The following is a 20,095-nucleotide window of genomic DNA, read 5'->3' as shown; positions in this document are numbered from 1 at the left end:
CTCTTCAAAGTTCTATCTATCTGCAGCGAGGTTGAAAGTACTCGAAGTCGGTATGACTTACAAGGATGCCACCCTTCATTAAAGCTCAAATGACCGGAGGACGAAGAGAGCGGATTAGGTATCCTAGCTTTCGGCCGAAGGTAGTACAAAGGAAATATTCAGAGCGGATATCCATCATGAGAGCTTCCTGTAGATTAGAGATGCCGGCATTGAAAGTAGCACATAATTCTTCGGGCATACGGAGTCAGCTGAATAACGATGTATCAGCGCAAATTTTTCTTGACAGTCCCCTGGTGGTTTGGAATGGGTAATCAGACGGGTATTCGAAAGGCATACTTAATTTTTACTAGCGATGAAGGACAGAGGATAGTCGCCGGTGCAAGACATTCATCAGGCGCGTTTTACCGAAGAAGGTTCTATCAAAACCCGGGACAAAGGACATAACTTATCTTTCATGAATGCTTAGTAATTTAATCTCCTAGTGAGTTTGTCCCAAAGTCGTTCCGATACCTTTCATTGATCTAATGTTAAGAGTGCTTTGCAACTCTCGTCGTATGGTCTCTTGAAACTGGCCAAGTCCGATGAAAGCAGCCTGCCGTACGATGGTGGCCAGGAGGGATCGAAGGGACGGCGTTTGTGGCGGTAAATGTGCATGAATATCTGGCGGTATAAGTGTATACACAGATTGCCGCCGCGAATATCGTCGATACCGAGTTCGAGAAATTTGCTTTTTAATTCGCGGGCGATTGCTGAGGTCATATGTAGTACAATAATAACGTGTGGTTCGATATATTCCAGCTTCTAATATAGACATACTGCCCCGTCTCTTCATCAAACTTATGCGGTGCACTGTTCTTACCGTTCTTGTCATATCAGCTATGATAAACGTCTGAGGCTCACAAGTCACTTCTAGAAATGCTAATGGCGCACAGTATATAGAGGGTTCTCTAAGAGCTTAAAAGGGGCGCGATGACGAGAGCAGTACAATCAGTAATGCTTGCGTTGGAATTTCCACGAAGAGATTTATGGTGGACCAGTAGCTTGCTGTGTTGGTCCCAAAACGGGGTGACGGAAATCGACTCCTCGCCGCAATAGTAGCTTTCGAGTTTTCATCAGTCCGCGACAGAAGCTCGATTTACCATGACAAGCCTTGCTCGGAATCCGAAGGTTTTCAGATCTCCATTCTTGCCAGTAGAAGCTATGTGTTTCTGTTTGAAACAGAATGGTCATTGTGCCCGAATACGACCATCATCAAATTGAGCCTCGTGTGTTTGAAATTCTTTCTTCATGCTGGCCGAAATCAGACATTTCTATGGTACATTTACATAGGCCATACTGTTCATTACCTGGAACGCAGTCGATGCAGTAAAGGCGGTTGAATTTATGAAGCTCACGAAGCTCCTCGGGCACACGGAGAACTACGCGGCAGCTCCGTCCCGCGACTGCTTGACAGTGTCCTGAGGACCTCAAAAATAAAATGATACTGTAAAGATCCAAACTCTGGCAAACCTAAATGGGATAAGCGCGGGGGGATCCCTGAAAGCAGGAGTTGGAAGGAGAGCGGGCCTCCGGCAAATCGGATCCAAGACCTGACAGATCCGAGTGTGATATATAATAATAACAACAATAATAATGACAAGCATCAGAATGATAAGAATAATAAGAATAATAAGAATAATAAGAATAATCAGGATATTGCTATTCATTGCATTACACAAAGCGTCGCAGTAAGAGGATAATCGACCCAGCAGCAGACTATGACAGAAAATGGTCAAAGGTGCATCGCCAATGATTCATCTATATGATCGCTGGATACTTGTTATACTATCATGAATAGGAGTTGCCGACCCTTCCAGAATTAACTCAACCAAACTTTTCAACACCTATTTTTAGCTCAAGTATTGCGCCGATTGCCTAGTTAAATAGCCCAGAAGAAGAATCTACTCAAAGTTGATATCCAGCAATGCCTGAAATGACTACTTTCTCTACATACCCTCTCCCCAAATCGTGGAAATGCCAGGTACAGAGACCTGGGACGGATTACCCTTCTTACCCTTCTTGGAATTATATGCCTGGTTTAGGTTCTGCAAATTCTCAAAAGGAGACCGATGCGGCCGCGTTACCAGTGAGCGACCCTACAAAGGCGAAGAAGGAGATACAGAGACTATCATTTTGTGTTGAAAAGACGGAGAAGGACATAGAAGATTTGCGAAATGAGATGAAGAAGATGATGAACATACTCTCCCAAGTCAGCAAAAACATGAAGAAACTGCTTGAATTGGAAACATCCAGTTTGTACGAATCTCCGTACACCCAAAGAACTTGAACGAGCTAACACCGAGGCGTCTGAAAAGCCATTCCGATGGCCAGAACACAACTCCTAGGAGTAATTTATCTGATCTGGGAGGTATTCCGTGGTGACGGTCATAAGCCTAGCCGACTGGATTGATAGCGCGATGAGGTCAGGGTTTGTCACACATAGATTGAGAAATAAGAGAGCACTTCAATTTCGAGGGGCTAGGGTAGGCCTTGTTTGAGACATAAGTCAAGACAAAGTTAGTTCGTGTGTTTCTCTCTTCGATGGTTATTCAGGAAATCAATTCTTGGTCCATTCTCACACACTGCAAGCTATGTCTTCTCAATTAGCCGATTATAGACCCTCCCACAGCTTCGAAGATTTACCAAATTCACGGCAGTAATCTCCAGATTTGATATAATTAGATCCCGAGTTAATTAAGGGAATGGATTTGGCCAGCGTTCGGATGGCCCAACTTATGCGGAAACAATCCCATTTCAGTGAAAGAGGGAAGTCTCAAGAGACACATCCCGAACATTTGTTCTCCTGCTGGCCGCGACCACCTATTTCACTGCCGGGTATTACTGGTCTTGATATTGCATTATTTTGGTCATGCTGAAATTCACTCTGAATATGAAAATTCCTTTTGTGGGACACTCAAACCTGCAAATTCGATCACTGGACCTGCTGATGAATCCCTGAAACGCGACAGTATCCCTCCCAGTACTTATGCGAGTGGAACGAAGCGGTGAAATCCTGGGTGTTTTAAGATAAGAGGCGGTTTCTGACCTCAGTTGCGGATTTCGCACATCGAGCGGTACTCATAATGATAGACTTGCGAAGCTTGATCTGTTGTCTGCTTCACTTAACAAACGTTCGGGCTAGGGGATATGGATCTACGATAAGCAAACCTCGAGACATCTCTTTGACTTCCCATACTCCACAACCATGGTCTGCTTACCCGGCGGATGCAGTGTTTTCTAACGAAGGATTTGGTAGTCCGACACAGTCAAGTGGCTTTGGTATTTCTTATATAGGGAACGTCGGTCGCCCATATGGAAGTAACATCATTTCCGTCTCCCCTACAGAGGTTTCCAAGTATCAGTACGTCGTTAGATTCAGCTAGGCCTCTGCAAAGACCTGGTATGTCGCAATTTGGAACAAAATTGGTCCGGACGGACAGTTGACTGGATGGTATGGAAATGCTTGTCATTCTTTCACTCTGGCGCCGGGAGCAATCCAGTATATAGCATTCGCGGCAGACTCTCAAGGTGGCTGGGCCGCTTCTAACACGAACACTATTCTAAAAGATCAGTACGGCGGTTACGCTTCTACTTGGGGTGAATTTGATTTTGGATCGTCCAAAAATCGAGGCTGGTCGGGTTTTGATGTCTCCGTAATACAAGCACAAAGGGCACAGCTCCAGATATAGGGAATGAAGATTTGCTCGGTTGTCAGGGAGACAATTTGCTCTTCTACGACTTGGGATGCTAGAATCACAGATAATGCCTATACCAGCTCAGTAGCGGACATAGACGGGATTGGAGGAGCCTTGACGCCCGGCCCCGTGCGACTAGCGGTCGATCTTGGCTTCGATGGGTGAAAAATTGGGATTCAAATTCTCCGCCACTGATGGCTTGAAAGTGTTCCATTTGTGAAGTCTACATGGTCCTACAAAAGCCCTGAAATCATGGAATTGTCTACTTGATGGGAAAGACTTTGACGATCGAACACTAGAGGACAGACAGGGCCGTTTGCTCGGACTGGATGGGTTTCAAGATACTGTGGGCCCTGACTTTCTTTTGGAAACTCCATCCACGTTCCCCCTGGTGCTCCCGTAAATTTTAGGTCTACAAAGTTAGTCGCACGCAGAAGGGGTGGTTTGTTCAGGAGCGTTTTATCTGAGGATCTAGTCTAGTCGGTAAAGTTCATCTAATTTTAATTTCACATTCACACTGTACAAAGGATTTGACGAGTAAAGAGATAGCCATGTCAACGGTAGGGTTGCCGAAGATCGTGGTTGTCTTGGTGACCGGCGTAGTTGTTGATGGCTTCTTAGTCGATGGTCCGGATCCAGCGGTGGTTGTGGTAAGGGCACAACCACTTTCCGCAATGGGGTTCCAAGAGGCTGTGATGACCGAGGTTGCTCGAGCGGTGAAGACAGCACCCGTGTACGGAGCGAGTCCGGGGATGGCGTAGCTCGCCAGGGACTGGTAGATGTTACCGGTGTCCGTTGGGCTATACAGATACATTGCCAAAATACCCGCAGACTTGTCCAACCCTGGTCCAGTGACTTGCAACTTGATGCATTTGATGCATTGGGGATAGTTTTGAGCACTGTCCTCCTTTTGCACTGTGTAGGGCGATGGTCTCCTTACGCAGGACATAATTGCCACGTGCCAGCTTTTGGGGGGGGGGGGGTCTCGACCTTCCAACTATTGCCGTTGGCAGTCACCTGGTCGTCATCGCAGGTAACTGGAGGAGTGCTGTCGTCAACGAGACCCATAGCGTCGATATTGAAGTACTTCAAGATCGTTCTGTCGACCGTCCCACGAAAAACACCGCAGTCTGCGAGGTAAGTGATCACAGATCCATGGTGAGTGTCCGGCTAGGTGGTCTACTGAACGTTGATTTTATCCGCGGAGGCAACGACAATATAGCCCTTGGCGTTTATAGTAGTATACATGCATGTGGCAAATGATATCCGGTAAACCTTTCGATAGTGGCAGACAAAGCATCAGTTGCATGTGCGTGGGATAGTGCTCGGGTAGTAGAAGAAACCGCATTGTCATGGCTTCTCCATTCTGAGGATCTATGAAATAAGAACCACAACCCACACGGACTAATGAATCCGTTGCCTATATTAGAGGTTTCCTATGGACCAACAAGTGGAAGGTTGGACAGGTACGGGAACGAGCCAATATTCCAGCCCTGATAGAACACTCCATTGATTACGATATTGGGGATGTGACCGTGACAGACAACTAGGTCGGCCAAAGATAAAATGGCCAGCACTTTGTACATGCCGAAGCGAGTTTGCAGCTGAGTTGATTGATTCGGGGCACTTATCGAAGCTTTTTCACAGGAGGTCTTATAGATCAGAATGAGCAGAGACAACAAAATCTATGACTCTTGCGCGATTTGCGCTCAGGCCTGCAATAAATAGATCTTAAATGTTATCGCACCTGACTACCCGGCTATTTCCATCTCCGCCCATTTGCCAGTACGAGGAGACAATGATTGAGATTTTATTAGCCTTCCGTGAAGCGCGTGCATATTGTGAGACTGAAATGATATTGGCGGCGTGAAGGTTATAGAGGCACATGTGGAATTTAGTTTTTCGAGTTCGGAACACGCACTATGGAATTCTATCCCTGACTTTGGCAAGCTTCATATCAGCATTGAGACGTGTCTGTTTTGGGAAGAGATACCGACAGGTCGAAATATCAAATACCTATTGTTAGATCGTGCGCAGTCTCTCCGGCGATTAATGGACCTTATCATAAGCTTCGTGATACTAGAAGTTGCATTGTTGGTCGGTGGAGATATATAGACGAGTCTGATATACTTGAAGGGGCTGTCGTACTCGACGTTCCGAACTGACAGTCTGGTGACTTGGAGAGAGGACTACTCAACATCTTCTTATGTGCAGTTTAACTCGTGTTGTTCAAGGTTATGTGCATCTAAGCACATGAGGCCGAGTCTATCTCGCTAAACATTACTTCAATCCTGAGGAGGTCGGGAAGTAGATATGGTGGTGCTGGCACCTACCACAAGGGGGCCTGCCATCCCACATTACTCTGAAGAGACCCCGGAAAGTATAGAGCAAATCAGTGCAGTATTTACAGATCGAAAAGTCAAATATCCGTATCCACTACGGTCCCTGACGATTCGAATCACATCAAATCTACCGCAGTCCCATAGCAGAGGCACAATATCATGTACCCCGCATTCGATATCGAAAATGAGGTTTGCGAACAATCAAAGTGAAAGGCGACAAATGCCGCGGTATAAACCGTTGATCACGTCATGCTCCAAGCGCCGGGGCCACATTTTATGTTTTGCCGTCCATTACTGAAATTCAGCAGCTTGGACCTTTCACATTGCACGTGTGTCGAAATACAAGTGCCGTAGAGAAGATCAATCCAGACCTTTCACAGTTCCGACCGAGGTAGCTAGTCACCGCGGTGTCCAAGGTTGCTCAAATGCAAGAGTCTCGTGGAAGTAATCACAAGAGCATATTCGATGAACCGCTCCTCTCGGGGGCATCTGTTGAGGAGTAATCTTTGCGGTGAGTAAAACATAGTGCTTCTCCAGACACTGAACTAAGTGGAATGGGTCTTCGGAGAGACTATTCTAGAAGCCTCGGACTATGATCAAAAATTGACTCTTCACGTTCACAGACCGCGATTTTAGAGTCTCTGAAGTATGGGGAACTAGATTTCAAGGTACCGTATGAATGATTCTGGTATGGATAAATGCAAGGTTTGATCTTCAGAGACAAGGAGATGGGCCTTGAATTGTTCAAAGGTTGCTGGCTCGCCCACTTGCTGGGTTGTTATTGTTCAATTTCTACCAATGTACCTATGAAATTTTTCAGGAAAAGACATACTTGTCCACCAAGGAAGCGGTTCGCCGGTTGACATTTGCTTAGCTGGACTTATATATACGCAGTCACAATTGTCTCAGTACATCAGGAGAAAGCGGTCAAGTCTCGCAGGAGGGGCTGATCATGATCATTGAACTAAACCGAATCACTGCATAGTTATTTTATGGGAGTTAGATACTTAAGTAGCAATTTATCCATACTAGACACTGTCAGGGAGTAATCGTTGTTTGAATTTAATCACATAAGAGCACCTCCCTCGTTGACTGATGTAAAGTGGTGGATATGACCTGAAATATATCTGCTTCTGCACTCGTGGACCCCCAACACCATAGACAAAATAAGTATGCGTGGCGCTTGCATCGCCCCCACAGTCTCGCATTTCTTGTCCATACGAACCCACAGACAGTCGACAGTCACGCTAGAGGGCATGAAAGTCAGCCCGTGCTAACAGACGCCGGGGGCCATCGTGACAGCCACTACTCCGCGACCTCGTAATTCTTTCTCCCAGGAATTCCAGGTATCAGGACACCTCTCCTATTCTAAGACATATTACTCGTCCGCAATACAAACAGCGTGTATTAACTCCTCTAAACGATTTTCAGGCCGCTTAAGTAGTCCAGAGGAGGATCGAGACCGTTAACGAAGTAATGGTCTTTTATCGTGGACCCTCTCCCTAAGGACAGAGTGGTCTCTTTCTGCTGGCCCTTTATCTTCACAAATCTAACATATACTCAGTATAGATAGAAGTACCGCGTACCTCGTGTCTGCCGTTAGCGCGGCTTATAACGAATATACGAACAGGTTTTAGTCTACGAATCACGATATCCGCGTCGAATGTATTTCTTGGGCGGTCTTACTTTTCGCTCTGAGATAGAAGACGCTGCTAAGACCCCTAGTTAACGTTACTAAAGAGGAGTCTTCGGCGACGGAAATCCCTCCCGAGGTTAATATAAATCTATAGGGAGCTTCGCTTTCGGTAGTATTTAGCCGGCTTATCAACGTTAATCACACTAGTACTATAGCTACGGTAAGCTATCGAGTCTTGACGCGTCTGCTTAGGGAGCTAATGAAACTCGGAACGCTTATTTATATTTTCTTTATAGCCTTAGGCCTTAGTGTTTAGCTTCTGCGCAATTTTATATCGAGAACGGATATTACCTACGCTCCCCGGCCTAGCCGGTTACTAACGGCTATATCGAACCTGCCCGAAACTTTAATTGACGATATAAAATGTCGTCTGGAGCTTGTTAGTGATATACTCTATTTTTCTTCTTCCTGGAGACTTTAATACTTTTAATATAGCGTTTCCGGCGAGTTTTGCCCTGTTGAAATCTTTGGGGTTTTTCTTACTCGATATATGCCGCGATTAGATCGAACGGCTATTGTATGTTAAGGTAGCAGAGACCCTTATTCTCCGGGTACTAATTATCCTTATGATAGTACTCTGTATATGGCCTCCCTCGATAGTGATACCGTGGTAGGTAGTTTTTATAGCTTTTGTGAATACCGGAAAGCTAGCCTGTACTATCTATCTAGTATATACGAGGACGATACGCTTCTAGTCTAAATCGTCTGAGTTAATTAACTAATAGTCTCTTCCTATAGATTATAACTAGTAATACTCTATCCGCCTTGACTATCGAATCTTACTTAGCGACCGTCCTGTATAGGCTATTAAAAGAATAAAAATCGTATAAGAGCCTTATCTCGCCGCTGGTCTTAGCCTTATTATTGAAAATCGGATTCGACGGTTTATCCCTATCCGCGGTATATCGAAAACTGATAGGTCTTCTCCTATTGCCCTCTTTCGCTCTCTTAGGCTAATTTTTAATCTTTAGTAATGCTATTCCCTCGTCGTTAGCCCTAGAAACCTAGGAGGGCGAGTTACTGTAGTCGTACCCGTAAGTCTAGTTAGAGCCTTCTACTTATCTAATTTATTATCTTACTAGAAAAGCAGAGAATGATCTTAATTAGTTAATTAAAGACTAGTCTTAAACTTTGGAGGCTAGCTATAAGAAGTACGAGAGAAAATACAGACGGAAACCGCCTATATATTATGATAAATAGTTCTATACGGTAAAAAAACAAAATCTCTTGTTAATCGATAAGTTTAATACTATAATAATAGCTATGTAGCCGCTATAGGGTATAGCTCCCTTAGATATTTAAGCGCGTGTTAAGAATCTCGCTACTATTAGTCCGGGAAACGAACTATTTACTTTGACTATATCTTATAGCGATTAGGCTTTATATATTAATCCTAACTATTAGATAAGTTTTACTTTTGCTTCCTAGCTTAATACCGAGATTTTGTAAACCCTACCGAATATAATACTAGCGATAAATACTATAGATAAAGCGAAGATTGTTACCCCCTATAATATACTATCTTGTACCTTACACGTAGCTTAGGCTCTATATACTACTCCGCTACGACTGTCTGACCGACCTAGTCTCGCTTAATATATCGATCTGTTAGATATTAGTAAATAAAATACCTAGGATATACTTTCTGTGTCTTACGCCCCTAATACGCTAGTACGGGATCTCTCTCTATCCGCTATAGGTTCTCCGTTCCTTACAGAAATAGGATTCCTTGAAAATATTATACTTAGTAAGGATATCTGTTAATTTCCCGAACTCTATAACCTTTATACCGGGCTCTGCTATCTAGTATCGATAACTATCGTATACTCCCTAGTTCTAGTGTTTTCGTAATCTAAACTATCTTGTTTTAATAATCTGCTTTACCCTAGTCCTTTTTATACCGAGCGATTACGAATAGGGGATTATAAAGGAGAACTAGACGGTGATTAGGAATAGAAACAGAATATCGTCTATTAGGCTAGATCTAATATAGGAGGTTAATCTAACTCTAATAACTAGCGAGACTTTTAGCGCTAACGTCTAGTTCTTATAACCTTGAATAAAAGCTTATTAGTGAACCTACTAAGTCGATATAAGTGAATAACCCTATATAACTCCGACTGGGTCTAGATAAAGTCAACTATAGCGGCTCTGTCTAACTTTACCCGTATACAAATAATAGCAGCCGTCTAATATAACGATACCGTATGTGAAGAATAAGTAAATGAATTTCAGATCAAAGAGGGCTAAAGAGACGATATCTCCGAGGGATACAAATTTCGCTATAGCCTCGATCTAGACGGTAACGGTCTTAGTAGTCGCTTTTACCGTCTCTTGATGTCGAAATCGGCCGTTCTTAAGTAAACGCTAAACTAGGAGTGGTATAACGACTGGCTAATTCCTTGGGTTTATTATATACCGATCAGCCTGGATCTACGTGATTTTCCTGAGATTGTACGGTACCTGACGCAAGAGCGTGAAGGTTAAGATTTGGGGAAACGCGTCGCTCAGAATAGTTACGAGTGGTCTCGCCGGGTGCTGCGTAATGAAGATATGAAACTGGTCTGGTGGAGACTGATGCTGGAATACGGAAGGCTAATTAGTGATGATCGCGACAGAATGTCTTTTAGTGTATAGATGACTTGACCTACTCCGTCTTACTTGATAATATCTTTTTTCACTGAGAATGCCAAAAGCCTGCGTGACTATGTTAAAGTATTATGGTTCTGTATCCGATTGTAGAGCGTTTGGGCGACACTTGCCTCCGATGATCACGCGCGGTGCCCTTGACCTGGCCAGACATTCACGTAGATGTGATGAACGAGTAAGTGAAATTTTCAGCACTTTGTAAGATTCTTACTTAGACGGGAACTCTGACGGTAGCTTTCCGCTTAAAGCCGGGCGCGGTCTGACCCTTAGGAATGCTAAGCCTCCGTAACTGTCTTTCGGGCTTCTAGCGATTCCCTTCACAGTTACTATGTCGTGGTTGAATCTTCTTATATTAGAAATATAGAATAGGTTAGTTGACTCAATCGACTAGGGTGTCGAATCAGGAAAGTTTAGGACGTCGGTTGAAAACTTGTATAGTCAAGAATACAGGAAGTGTAGTTTCTCTTTATGGGAGACTCCTAATATGACAGGAATCCAACCTAGACTTGGACGTATCTGAATTCCGGCTTGTTGGGTTAGGTATCTAAGTCTACTGTATATTGTAAGGTAAAATCAGGGTAGGGAGTTACGCGCTTAGCCGATGTATCCAAAGGAAAGTTTTCTTTCCTAGTCCGCTATCGGCTCTATTGTTAAGTGCGAAAACCTTCGTATGGATATCTCCCATTATTAGCGTGAGTATTCCATCTGACACTCTCTTAGCTTGGTGATTACTGAGTAAACGCATTATATATTCGCTAGTCTCCTATAGAGTCAGCTCCAGAAAGGATTGGAGCAGTCTTAGGCGTGGTAGCTGTTCACTTTAGTATGCTTTATAGGTGCAAATGCGAAAATGAATCTGAATGAACGGTATACCGTCACTGCGATACTGCTCAATAATTTGCTCGCGCAATAATTGAATAGGCTTATGGTATTTTGCAACGGGGTATGCTGAGCCCTGAAACCGTTCGGAAAGTACCCAGATAGGAGATAGGTCTGAGTTGAAACTAATGACCTTGATTTCCAGTTGTGTGCTCCTGATGATATTCAATCCTCTTCCGATATACCTCATGATCTGCGAAAGATCAGTCAAATCGTGTATCAAATCAGGGCCTCGCTAAGCTCCGAAATAAGATGTATAGACGTCGTTCACCTCGAGAAAATGCTTGATCAAAATTTTAGTCGTGACCGAGTCGGACGCACTGTGCGGATTTCTTACACCAGAGATAAGCGGAGGTTTCCAGCTATCGTGGACCCAGTCTGGGATGTATGACCAGACATTCCTTATCGAAGGGACGGTATGTATGACGGAGTCGTGTAGTAGGTCTCGGCTACCCAGTGTCTCAGCGTGGCTGAGAGTGAAATGTTTGAGATACATCTCGTCCCAGATATAAGCTTATTGTGAGGGGAGAGTCGCCGAAAGAAAATAAGATTTGAAGCCAGGAAGATGACCCAACGTACATTCGTCCACAACCGCTTGTCGCTCTCACTGATTGTATCTAGAATACTTTGAGAAACACGTAGGAAAAATTCGAGATCATGCCTCAAAAAGCCGCCGAGAAATCGTCAAAACTAAGCGATATTCGTTCTATATATGTATTCCCATTTGATCAGAAAGTACCTTAAGCTTTGGGTATATCTCACCATAGGAACCCTTTTCCTCGGAATCAAGGTTTCCGTGGCAGTTCTGTTATTCAACTATAGTCCATAGCGAACCCAGATATTCGGAATGAAGACATCAGAATCTCCTCAAATTCGTATCTCTGAACACAGTTTGGGTCAAAAGCTGACCGTCTTCCCTCTCTACTGCTTGCAAGGATTACTCTATCCTCGTTCATTGTCATTTCCTGCGAGTATTTCCCTCGCTAATGAGTTCAAGTCTATAAGTCATCATTATGTTACAAGCTGAATGTAACGGCCATGTACCATAACAAGCGCATCTAATTTTAGAATTTGGCCAATTGATGAGTCACGCAAGGCGCCCCAACCCGAGGCAATGTGTTATGGGGTCTGTATCGCTGGTCAGATAACCGTTGGCTAGACAGAGAGTCTAAGTCTACTCTGTATAGGGTCTGATTTTCAACAACCGAATCTTGGGTCTTAGAGACTCCACTAATTTCCACAATATATACATTAAGATTCCGCTTACCGAGCCTCCATAACTCCACACGGTGCCCTCCCTGATTTTTCTTACCCTTAAGACGACGCGGGGCGATTCGGCCATGAATTGTGTCCCGCCATATCACACACATTGCGCCGTGACAGCAGAGCTCCGACCAACATTTCATTTAGCGTGATACATACCGTGTTATACAATATGCCGGATCACTATATCGCCACGAAGAACAATATCACAGAAAAGGGCGCTATCGGTTACAAATACACCATCTATAGGCCCTGATCAAATAAATAGAGCAAGGTAGAGTTCTCGAGACCTACGCCAATATCCCTAACGGTATTTGCGAGCAGCTCCATACCGAGGCCGAGGAGAAGTACTGACTAGATAAGAAAAGTGGAACCCGCGGAGGACGCTATTGTCACGGCGCCAGCCATATAGGGTGATGGGATACGATGCACGGTCGAATCGTCCCCGCGTCGTCCAAGGGCAAGAACCCTAAGGGCACCATGTGGAGATGTGGGGGCTTGGGTAGGCGGATTCTAAATGTATATATTGTGGAAACTAGTGGAGTCCCTACTAGACTTCAAGATTCGGTCTTTGAAATCAGACCCTATAGACTTGGACCCTCTGCCCAGCCAACAGGTTATCTGACCTGCGATACAGACCCTCTAACAGCTATGATATGTTCAATATACCCTCCAATCCATACTAATATTCTCCCGGCAAGATCATCTCAGCAGCCGATACATCCTCCTCATGACACCATACCCACTGGGCCCAGCTATACTGGATCAATCTGGGTGATGGCCTGCTGGATGTCGCCGTCAAGGAAAAACCTCAATGGCAGCAATCGCGGGTCAGCAACGAGACTTTCACGGAGAACATCAACAAAGCACGCGATGTGACCCTTGGAAAATTATCCGGACCTATTGCAAATTGACGAGGATCAAGACCAAGGTTTCTTTGTCAAGCATGGCGTAAAAGTAGTTGCCGCCCGGCGGTTCGTTCGTGACATCGACCTTTGGGTTGAACGACGCAAAGAAGCGACTCGCCAAAACTATTCCTTTATTCCAGATATTTCATGTACTGTGTTTTTGATTTTGAAAAAAACTTACACTGGCATGCGGCATTATTCCTTTGCGGGAATTGGGAATCATCGGCAATATCTTTCAAAATCCATAATGTCGGTTTATACAGTAGACAAGCAACGTATGAAACACAATTCAAATCAGCAGGAGCATCGCGAAGCAGCATATAGATCACAATTATAGTGGGAAGAACAAATTCCGTCGCGAAACCCTTGACGTCTCGGCTACCACTCCATAGCATTGGAATATTTACGTGCCCTTGGCGCGATATGGTCACAAATATCGCCGTGTATTGCATGACTATGACCACAGCTCCAGGCGAAGTGTTTGTAACCATGCAGACTCATGGACAAATGGCGTCAAAATACTATCAACCCAGAGCGCCCAATCGTCATCCCATCGTAAAGCACAAACAGCCAAACAGTATTCCCAATACCGCGGATACCACCCAGACTTTTCCCAGTCAATTATGACCAAGCTTGCTTCTTCCCCGGCTTGATTCTTTTTCTCGCAGACCATGATATTTTTCCGCTGAAGATCACCGTGAGTGAACACCGCTTCGTGGCCCTTAAAGACGAGAGGTAAACATTTCCTAAGGTATTCCGCTCTGTATGGGGGCCCTCCATTGTATTTGTACTTTCGTATCATTGCCTCGTTGAGGTGCATTTCTGAGGCAAAGGGACCATTCACTAGCGGATCAGGTTTTTGGGTCCAAAATATCTCGTCCAAAAGTGGCCGATTGCCGAAGCTGCCAAAGTAATCTGGAGATGAAAGGTCGCGCAACTCCTCAAACGATCTTTGTAGGTCGCTCAGAATGCGTTTTTTCTCCAGCGTTGTGAGCTGTGGCCATGCGGAAAGTAGCGATTGGCCGATAATCCGCTCCATGACAATGTAATTGTTCCCGGTATTTGTGTCCGAATAGAGAGCGTATACTCGTGGGACAGGAACATTTGTATTCTTCCGAACAAACAACATGTTCTCCCCCTCGATGAGATTGACGCCTAGTCCAAATTTCACGACGAAATTCTGACCCACTGCAACGATTCTTCGCCCTCCATATTGCAGAGAGATATCCGGAGCATTCTCAATTTCGGCGCTACTGGGAAGAGGGCAAGGCAAATCATCTGCATAGAATGGAATTTCGAAGGGTGTCTCCATAGTGATTCAAGTTCGGTCGGGGGATAATCTGACGGGTGCAATGTAATCATTGCCGAGCGAGTCCCTTATGAAGTCCGTAGCAGTCACGTGATACGTTAAATTTCAGAGGGTAAGAAACGTCGTACGGGCATGGTGGCGAGACCCTTGTTTGAATATGCGGTCTCCACCAATCAAAGCCAGTGCTTATGGCAGTGCACCCTAGCATGCTAACTAACGATTCTGAACCGTTCAGCTCGGTGCCAAACTTTTGGGTCGAGCCACCATAAAGTCAGTTCGAACCACCTGCCTGAGTGCTGAAATCTGAGTCAGGATGATGGCGTAGCCTAGCAGTCAAATTACCCTCACTGACGCAAAGCTACGAAGCACCAAAATTTCCGAAGTAAACGACTTTCGCTAAGGCTCCACGTGCATCGAATATAGGTTTCAATAGGATTTACTAGACGTAGTGAAAACGTTCTACTGGACTCAATCTGACAGGTGTATCAGGTGAAATCAACCAAACTCGACGAATTCATTGATCAAGAATCGTAATATTAGAACTCTGCGAGGACAAGTTGAATTGTCCTCGCCAAAAAACTTGCAGACCCGGTGTTACAATGGCCGAGTGCCCCTCGTGTCAAAAATAACATCAAAACAGCATACAGAAGTGGACACACGGCGAAAACGTCAGTGCAGGGGTAGAAGGGGTCCATTCTCCACGACATGTACTGTCCGCTGAGTAGCGTCTAGGAAGCTTTTCCAAGACAATAGCGCCGAAATTGATATCGAAAAGCGATCGGCATCAATTATTTAATTCTTGAGAATTCCTTTAGTAACCAAAGCACTTATGGCTTCTTGCGTCCACTCCTGGCAGCGGCGAAGAGGTTCATTTGGATATATTTTCCGAGGTCCCTCAAATTGTTTTTTGGGCGGAGGAATACTTTCGCAAATTCGCTTGATGCTATCAAAATCCCCTGCGGCAACCTTTCCAATGTGTGCTTTGCCTTGGTAGGTCCCTGACTCCTCCGGCTTTTTGGCAGGTTTGTCGTCATGTCTCATGCCGTTTTGTATGTCACCAGTGACCTGAAATATATGACCAGACTGGTCCTTGTTCATCTCGACGAAGATAGCATGATGATCCCGGGGAAGACCGGCATAAGAAACTCGATAGACATTGTACGACATGGCTGAAGTAGTTGTAGTGATCTCGTGGACTTGAACTGGTAACTCCAAATCTTCTCTGGGTGGATATTTATACTCTCAACAGGGTGCCTCGGCAGACCTCTTGCTATTTTTATCATCAATTCTTACAACATCTTGCATCCCAAGCGCCTTGGAGGTGAAACAAATGCAATGAGATATGCCTGTGCGTAAAATCGATTGAATCGACCACTGCTAGCTAAATGAGACCAACAGATGACTGTCATTTTCCTCATCGAGCATCAAAAAGAGATTTACGGGCATTTATCTGTGGCGCACGCTATACACACTCTGCGAAGGAAGAGGCCCAAACCCCTGCAAGTCATGGAGACATCGCGCCTAGTCATCTTAACTACGTGATTGTAATCAGAACTCGATTAGCCTTAGCTTATTGAATTATTTAACTTGATCAATTTTTCGAGGACTGTCACAAGATATTATGGATAGTGAATGTGTCTTGCTTGACCAGTCACTGACGCTGTGTAAGAGCTTCATGGTTGTGATCCATATTATTGGTGTTAAGAAGCACCGTATCCCGCTTCAAAAAGTGGTCAATGTGGGCTGCGACGGATACGGGAAGAACGAACGGGGGCAGGCAGGAAGGGATGTGGATAGGCCAGACGATCATGCTAGATCGCCTGAACTCGAGAATTGAACTCCGTACGCAGTGCTACGAAACATTACGGTATTATCAAGATGACTCATCCGTCTTTGTACTGCTATCACGCGTACTCTTCTGCCATTATTATAGAGCGGTGGACCAGAATAGGTTCGTATGTTTCGAAATCAATTTGCGGGAATGAAATCGCAAGAGTGGGAGAGGTTTTAACTGATTTCGAAAACTACTGTAACAGTTATCCTCAAATGATGGACGAAGGATTTGATAAAACAAGTCTGCTACCAGTGCCGCTTAACGGTCTGGACATCTTCCCACGCAAAAAGTATTGAATCTGGTCGCTAAGTACGGTGACGATGAGTTTGTATCACCGGGAGAAAAAAGTCACTATGGGGATTTAGGCATTTCCTCTACTACCTATAAGCGGTTACTACAGATGATTTTGCATAATCTACCGTCTAACTTATAGCTCCCTTGACCCAGGACGTGATATAGGAGAGAGTGAATATTCCTATTGTAGGTTCATAGTCTTTCTTCATTGTATTCACGTTGACATTAATGTGATGCGACCGAGTATACATTTTACACGTATTGGTTTACCTCGTAACTCTTCAACAAGAATCAAGGTGAAACCTATCTTGGCGACCCGAAGGCCTTTGGCATAGATATTGCTCTAAGCTGGCTATATTACGAGTATTACATTTAAATACCGTATCTCCCAGATCGCCGATTAACAGTATTAAGCTAATGGTGAAATCGAAAATCATATTCATCACTATCTTTATACGTCGAGTGCGTGGGAGTCCCTCGTCGATATCCCCGTATTTCTAAATAAGCAGTAACGCGAGTATAGCGTTAATAGTATTACTAATTCTAAGATTATTAATAAGTATTAGGTCCGGGTATTAGACTAATTTTTCTCTTTTATATATTTTGAAAGTAGTAGATAATTAACGTATATTAGTATAATACTAATAATACTGCCCTAGCTAAAGCGGATACCGCAGACGTTAAATAGGGCGAAGTTAAGTTAGTAGGCTCGACGCTATATATACTAAAGAGTTTCCGTATCTCTTTTAGATAAGTAGTCTAGATTTATATAAGTAATTCCCGTGCGTTTCGTCATTCCGAAGTTTTTGGAGAGGTTAATTCGTAGATAGTCCTGTCCATAAGTCTTGTTCTATTTAACACTCAAATATGGCACTAGCGGTAATACCCAGCAAGTTTGGGGACTCACCTGGCGGCTATTGTCACTCGGACCGAGATGTAATTTTGCTATTGTATACAAAAATTTCCGGAGTTCTATCGCTGACCTGGCTTGGACACTGGAACAAAATTGGTACAAGAATAGAATCGATACTCTATATATAGACGTGACTACTGGAGATAGGACTTCATTATTTGTCTATTATTTCCGATATGAACGTAAATCTCGGATGGGCCGGGTCTCGCCCAAAAAAGTCCAATATGTATTTGCTGAAATGATATTACCCAAATTTACGGCTACTTTGGCTTCGAAAAGGAACAGGTCTGATGGTATATTTAGGCGATGGTGGTGAATTCTGATCATATCGCTGAGGAACTGAAGCCTAGTCTTGAAGAGCTACCCATGGCCTAGCCTACCTTCTCCCATTCTGGCCAAGACTCAATAGTATCGCGCGATGCAAAGGTTTTATTACAGCTCAATCTCTATTTTCCTACTTTAAGTAAGTCCGAAGCTATTCACGTAGGGTATCGAAAATAAACATTGAGTACGTAGGGACGATGAATGATTTCAGTCCCATACTATACAATATCACTCCCGATCCTCGCCCAGTCAGCGCGACCCGACCCGGTTCCAGAGTTAAATCGCTGCATGCATGTATGTTTGACAATTATTCTGTCGAGACCCACAGGTTATGTATCTTCACACGAATTCTCAAAATCATGGGCAAATGGCGCGATATAGTATAGAAAGGCGAGTTTTAGGAGTAGTGACAGCCCTGAAGGTTTCTATGTGGCTAAAGTGAAGGACGGGAGTTAACTACCTATCTTCGATTAACTAAGACGGCGCGTCTAATAGCTCTGCTCTAACATGGATGTTACTAGTCACCTGCCTAGGTATTATCTGCGGCGCTAAATCTGGTCCTAGGTCTGTCAAGTCTAGCTATCTAAGCTGAAGGGGTGATAAAGTGAAGTGCCTTAAGATCCTCGTTTCCTAATCTTTGATTGTCTTTAGTCGCTCAAAATACCTTATCACTACCTCTCGAAATTGATAATACCCTCTTTAAACACGTCAACCCGAGATAAAATGAGAATGAGGATGGTTTAAACTACTATTATGGGGCTGTTCGGAGTGCTGGGTCTCTATATATTTTGCTCTAGCGTTGGTACGTCTTATAAGTGTTACGGTAAACCTTATGTGAGAGATAGCGAGAGCTGATAGTTCGCTATAGTATTGCCTATGGTACCCAGACTATATATTTAGCCGCCTGCAGTCGGCAAAGTTACTATGGTGTATGGAAACCGTTTAATATATGAGAGAGGGTTGAGAATATATCAGGAGTACGGTCGCTGATTTGGATACCCGGTTTCCGTTCTTCGGGAATCTTTTATGAGTGGTATGTATAGTAAATGTGCGTTCCTGCTATCTGAAATCCTATAAGAATTGAAGAAACCTTTGAGTTTGAGGCTTGAATGGCTGTTGTGAGTGCTTATTACTATTTATATCACCTTCTGCCTTCTATGGACTAATCTACCCTTTCCTCGTATTCTAGCTGGTTTGATAGCGATTTAGTCCTAATGAATGTAAATATGCCTCTCGAAGTCTTTCTTCCTCCGCCAAGACTGAAAAGTATATATATTCTACTTACTAAAGATTGGAACGGACTTAATAATGGTGTCTTCTTTATTCGAGTTAATGAGTGGTCGGTGAGACTGCTCTCTGCGACGATATCGTACCTAGTATTAAAACCGGACGAGCTACTCCCTTGGCAAGATCAGTCTGCTATTAGCAAGCTTCTTGATGAGCACGAATATTTTAGAAACCATAAAGTCTTTTGCCCTCTCCGATGGTTTAATGCTTATATGAGGCCACCGGACGGACTATAGCCGAATCTAGATTCGCCGGAGTCTCTCTAGGTTCATCCCGGAGACTTGCTGGTACATTTTCTAGGAACTCTAAGCGATTACTTGGATTAAACATTATCGCCTTATCTGGAAATTGCAGAGAGCTATGTCGCTGAGTGGGAGCCGCTTCTTGAAGCAACAAGATACGTCGAAGAAACAAAGTAGTTCTGGGCGGATATAGATGAAGAGAGATGAGGGATGCTGAGACTCACGAACATCTTGGAAGCTCAAACTGAGCATGTATAGTCTTACTCAAATCTCAAAATCAGAAAACTATTCATCAGTGCAGTAGGTGTGATGAACCTGAATGATGATAATTTCGTTGGTATAATGTACATGATTGGCAGCAGAGAACATTCATGCACATTCATATGGGTGAGAATATTCGACTGCACTATCGACTCGGAGT

At 44.1% G+C, this 20,095-nt stretch overlaps 4 protein-coding genes across 4 annotated transcripts; all 4 read right to left on the bottom strand.

Annotated features, from left to right (window-relative positions):
- Nucleotides 1-4,224: 4,224 nt before the first annotated feature.
- Nucleotides 4,225-4,802, bottom strand: N7539_008069 (Endoglucanase-4; the record flags this gene model as incomplete). The annotated part of the gene is made up of 2 exons (XM_056937669.1): nucleotides 4,225-4,534; nucleotides 4,675-4,802. 2 exons carry the CDS (start codon nucleotides 4,800-4,802, stop codon nucleotides 4,225-4,227), a joined length of 438 nt encoding a protein of 145 aa, XP_056786761.1.
- A 111-nt stretch (nucleotides 4,803-4,913) lies between these two features.
- Nucleotides 4,914-5,320, bottom strand: N7539_008068 (Endoglucanase-4; the record flags this gene model as incomplete). Its single annotated transcript, XM_056937668.1, has 2 exons — nucleotides 4,914-5,009; nucleotides 5,183-5,320. 2 exons carry the CDS (start codon nucleotides 5,318-5,320, stop codon nucleotides 4,914-4,916), a joined length of 234 nt encoding a protein of 77 aa, XP_056786760.1.
- Nucleotides 5,321-13,925: 8,605 nt separating this feature from the next.
- Nucleotides 13,926-14,783, bottom strand: N7539_008067 (aminoglycoside phosphotransferase family protein; the record flags this gene model as incomplete). The annotated part of the gene is made up of 1 exon (XM_056937667.1): nucleotides 13,926-14,783. One exon carries the CDS (start codon nucleotides 14,781-14,783, stop codon nucleotides 13,926-13,928), a length of 858 nt encoding a protein of 285 aa, XP_056786759.1.
- Nucleotides 14,784-15,572: 789 nt separating this feature from the next.
- N7539_008066 (uncharacterized protein) lies at nucleotides 15,573-15,947 on the bottom strand (the record flags this gene model as incomplete). Its single annotated transcript, XM_056937666.1, has 1 exon — nucleotides 15,573-15,947. The coding sequence occupies one exon, from the start codon at nucleotides 15,945-15,947 to the stop codon at nucleotides 15,573-15,575; it is 375 nt and encodes a 124-aa protein (XP_056786758.1).
- Nucleotides 15,948-20,095: the final 4,148 nt, after the last annotated feature.

Source organism: Penicillium diatomitis, assembly GCF_028827545.1.
Source record: "Penicillium diatomitis strain IBT 30728 chromosome Unknown utg000012l_segment0_segment0, whole genome shotgun sequence".
Lineage (NCBI taxonomy): Eukaryota > Fungi > Ascomycota > Eurotiomycetes > Eurotiales > Aspergillaceae > Penicillium > Penicillium diatomitis.
This window is presented reverse-complemented; position numbering and strand designations above follow the sequence as displayed.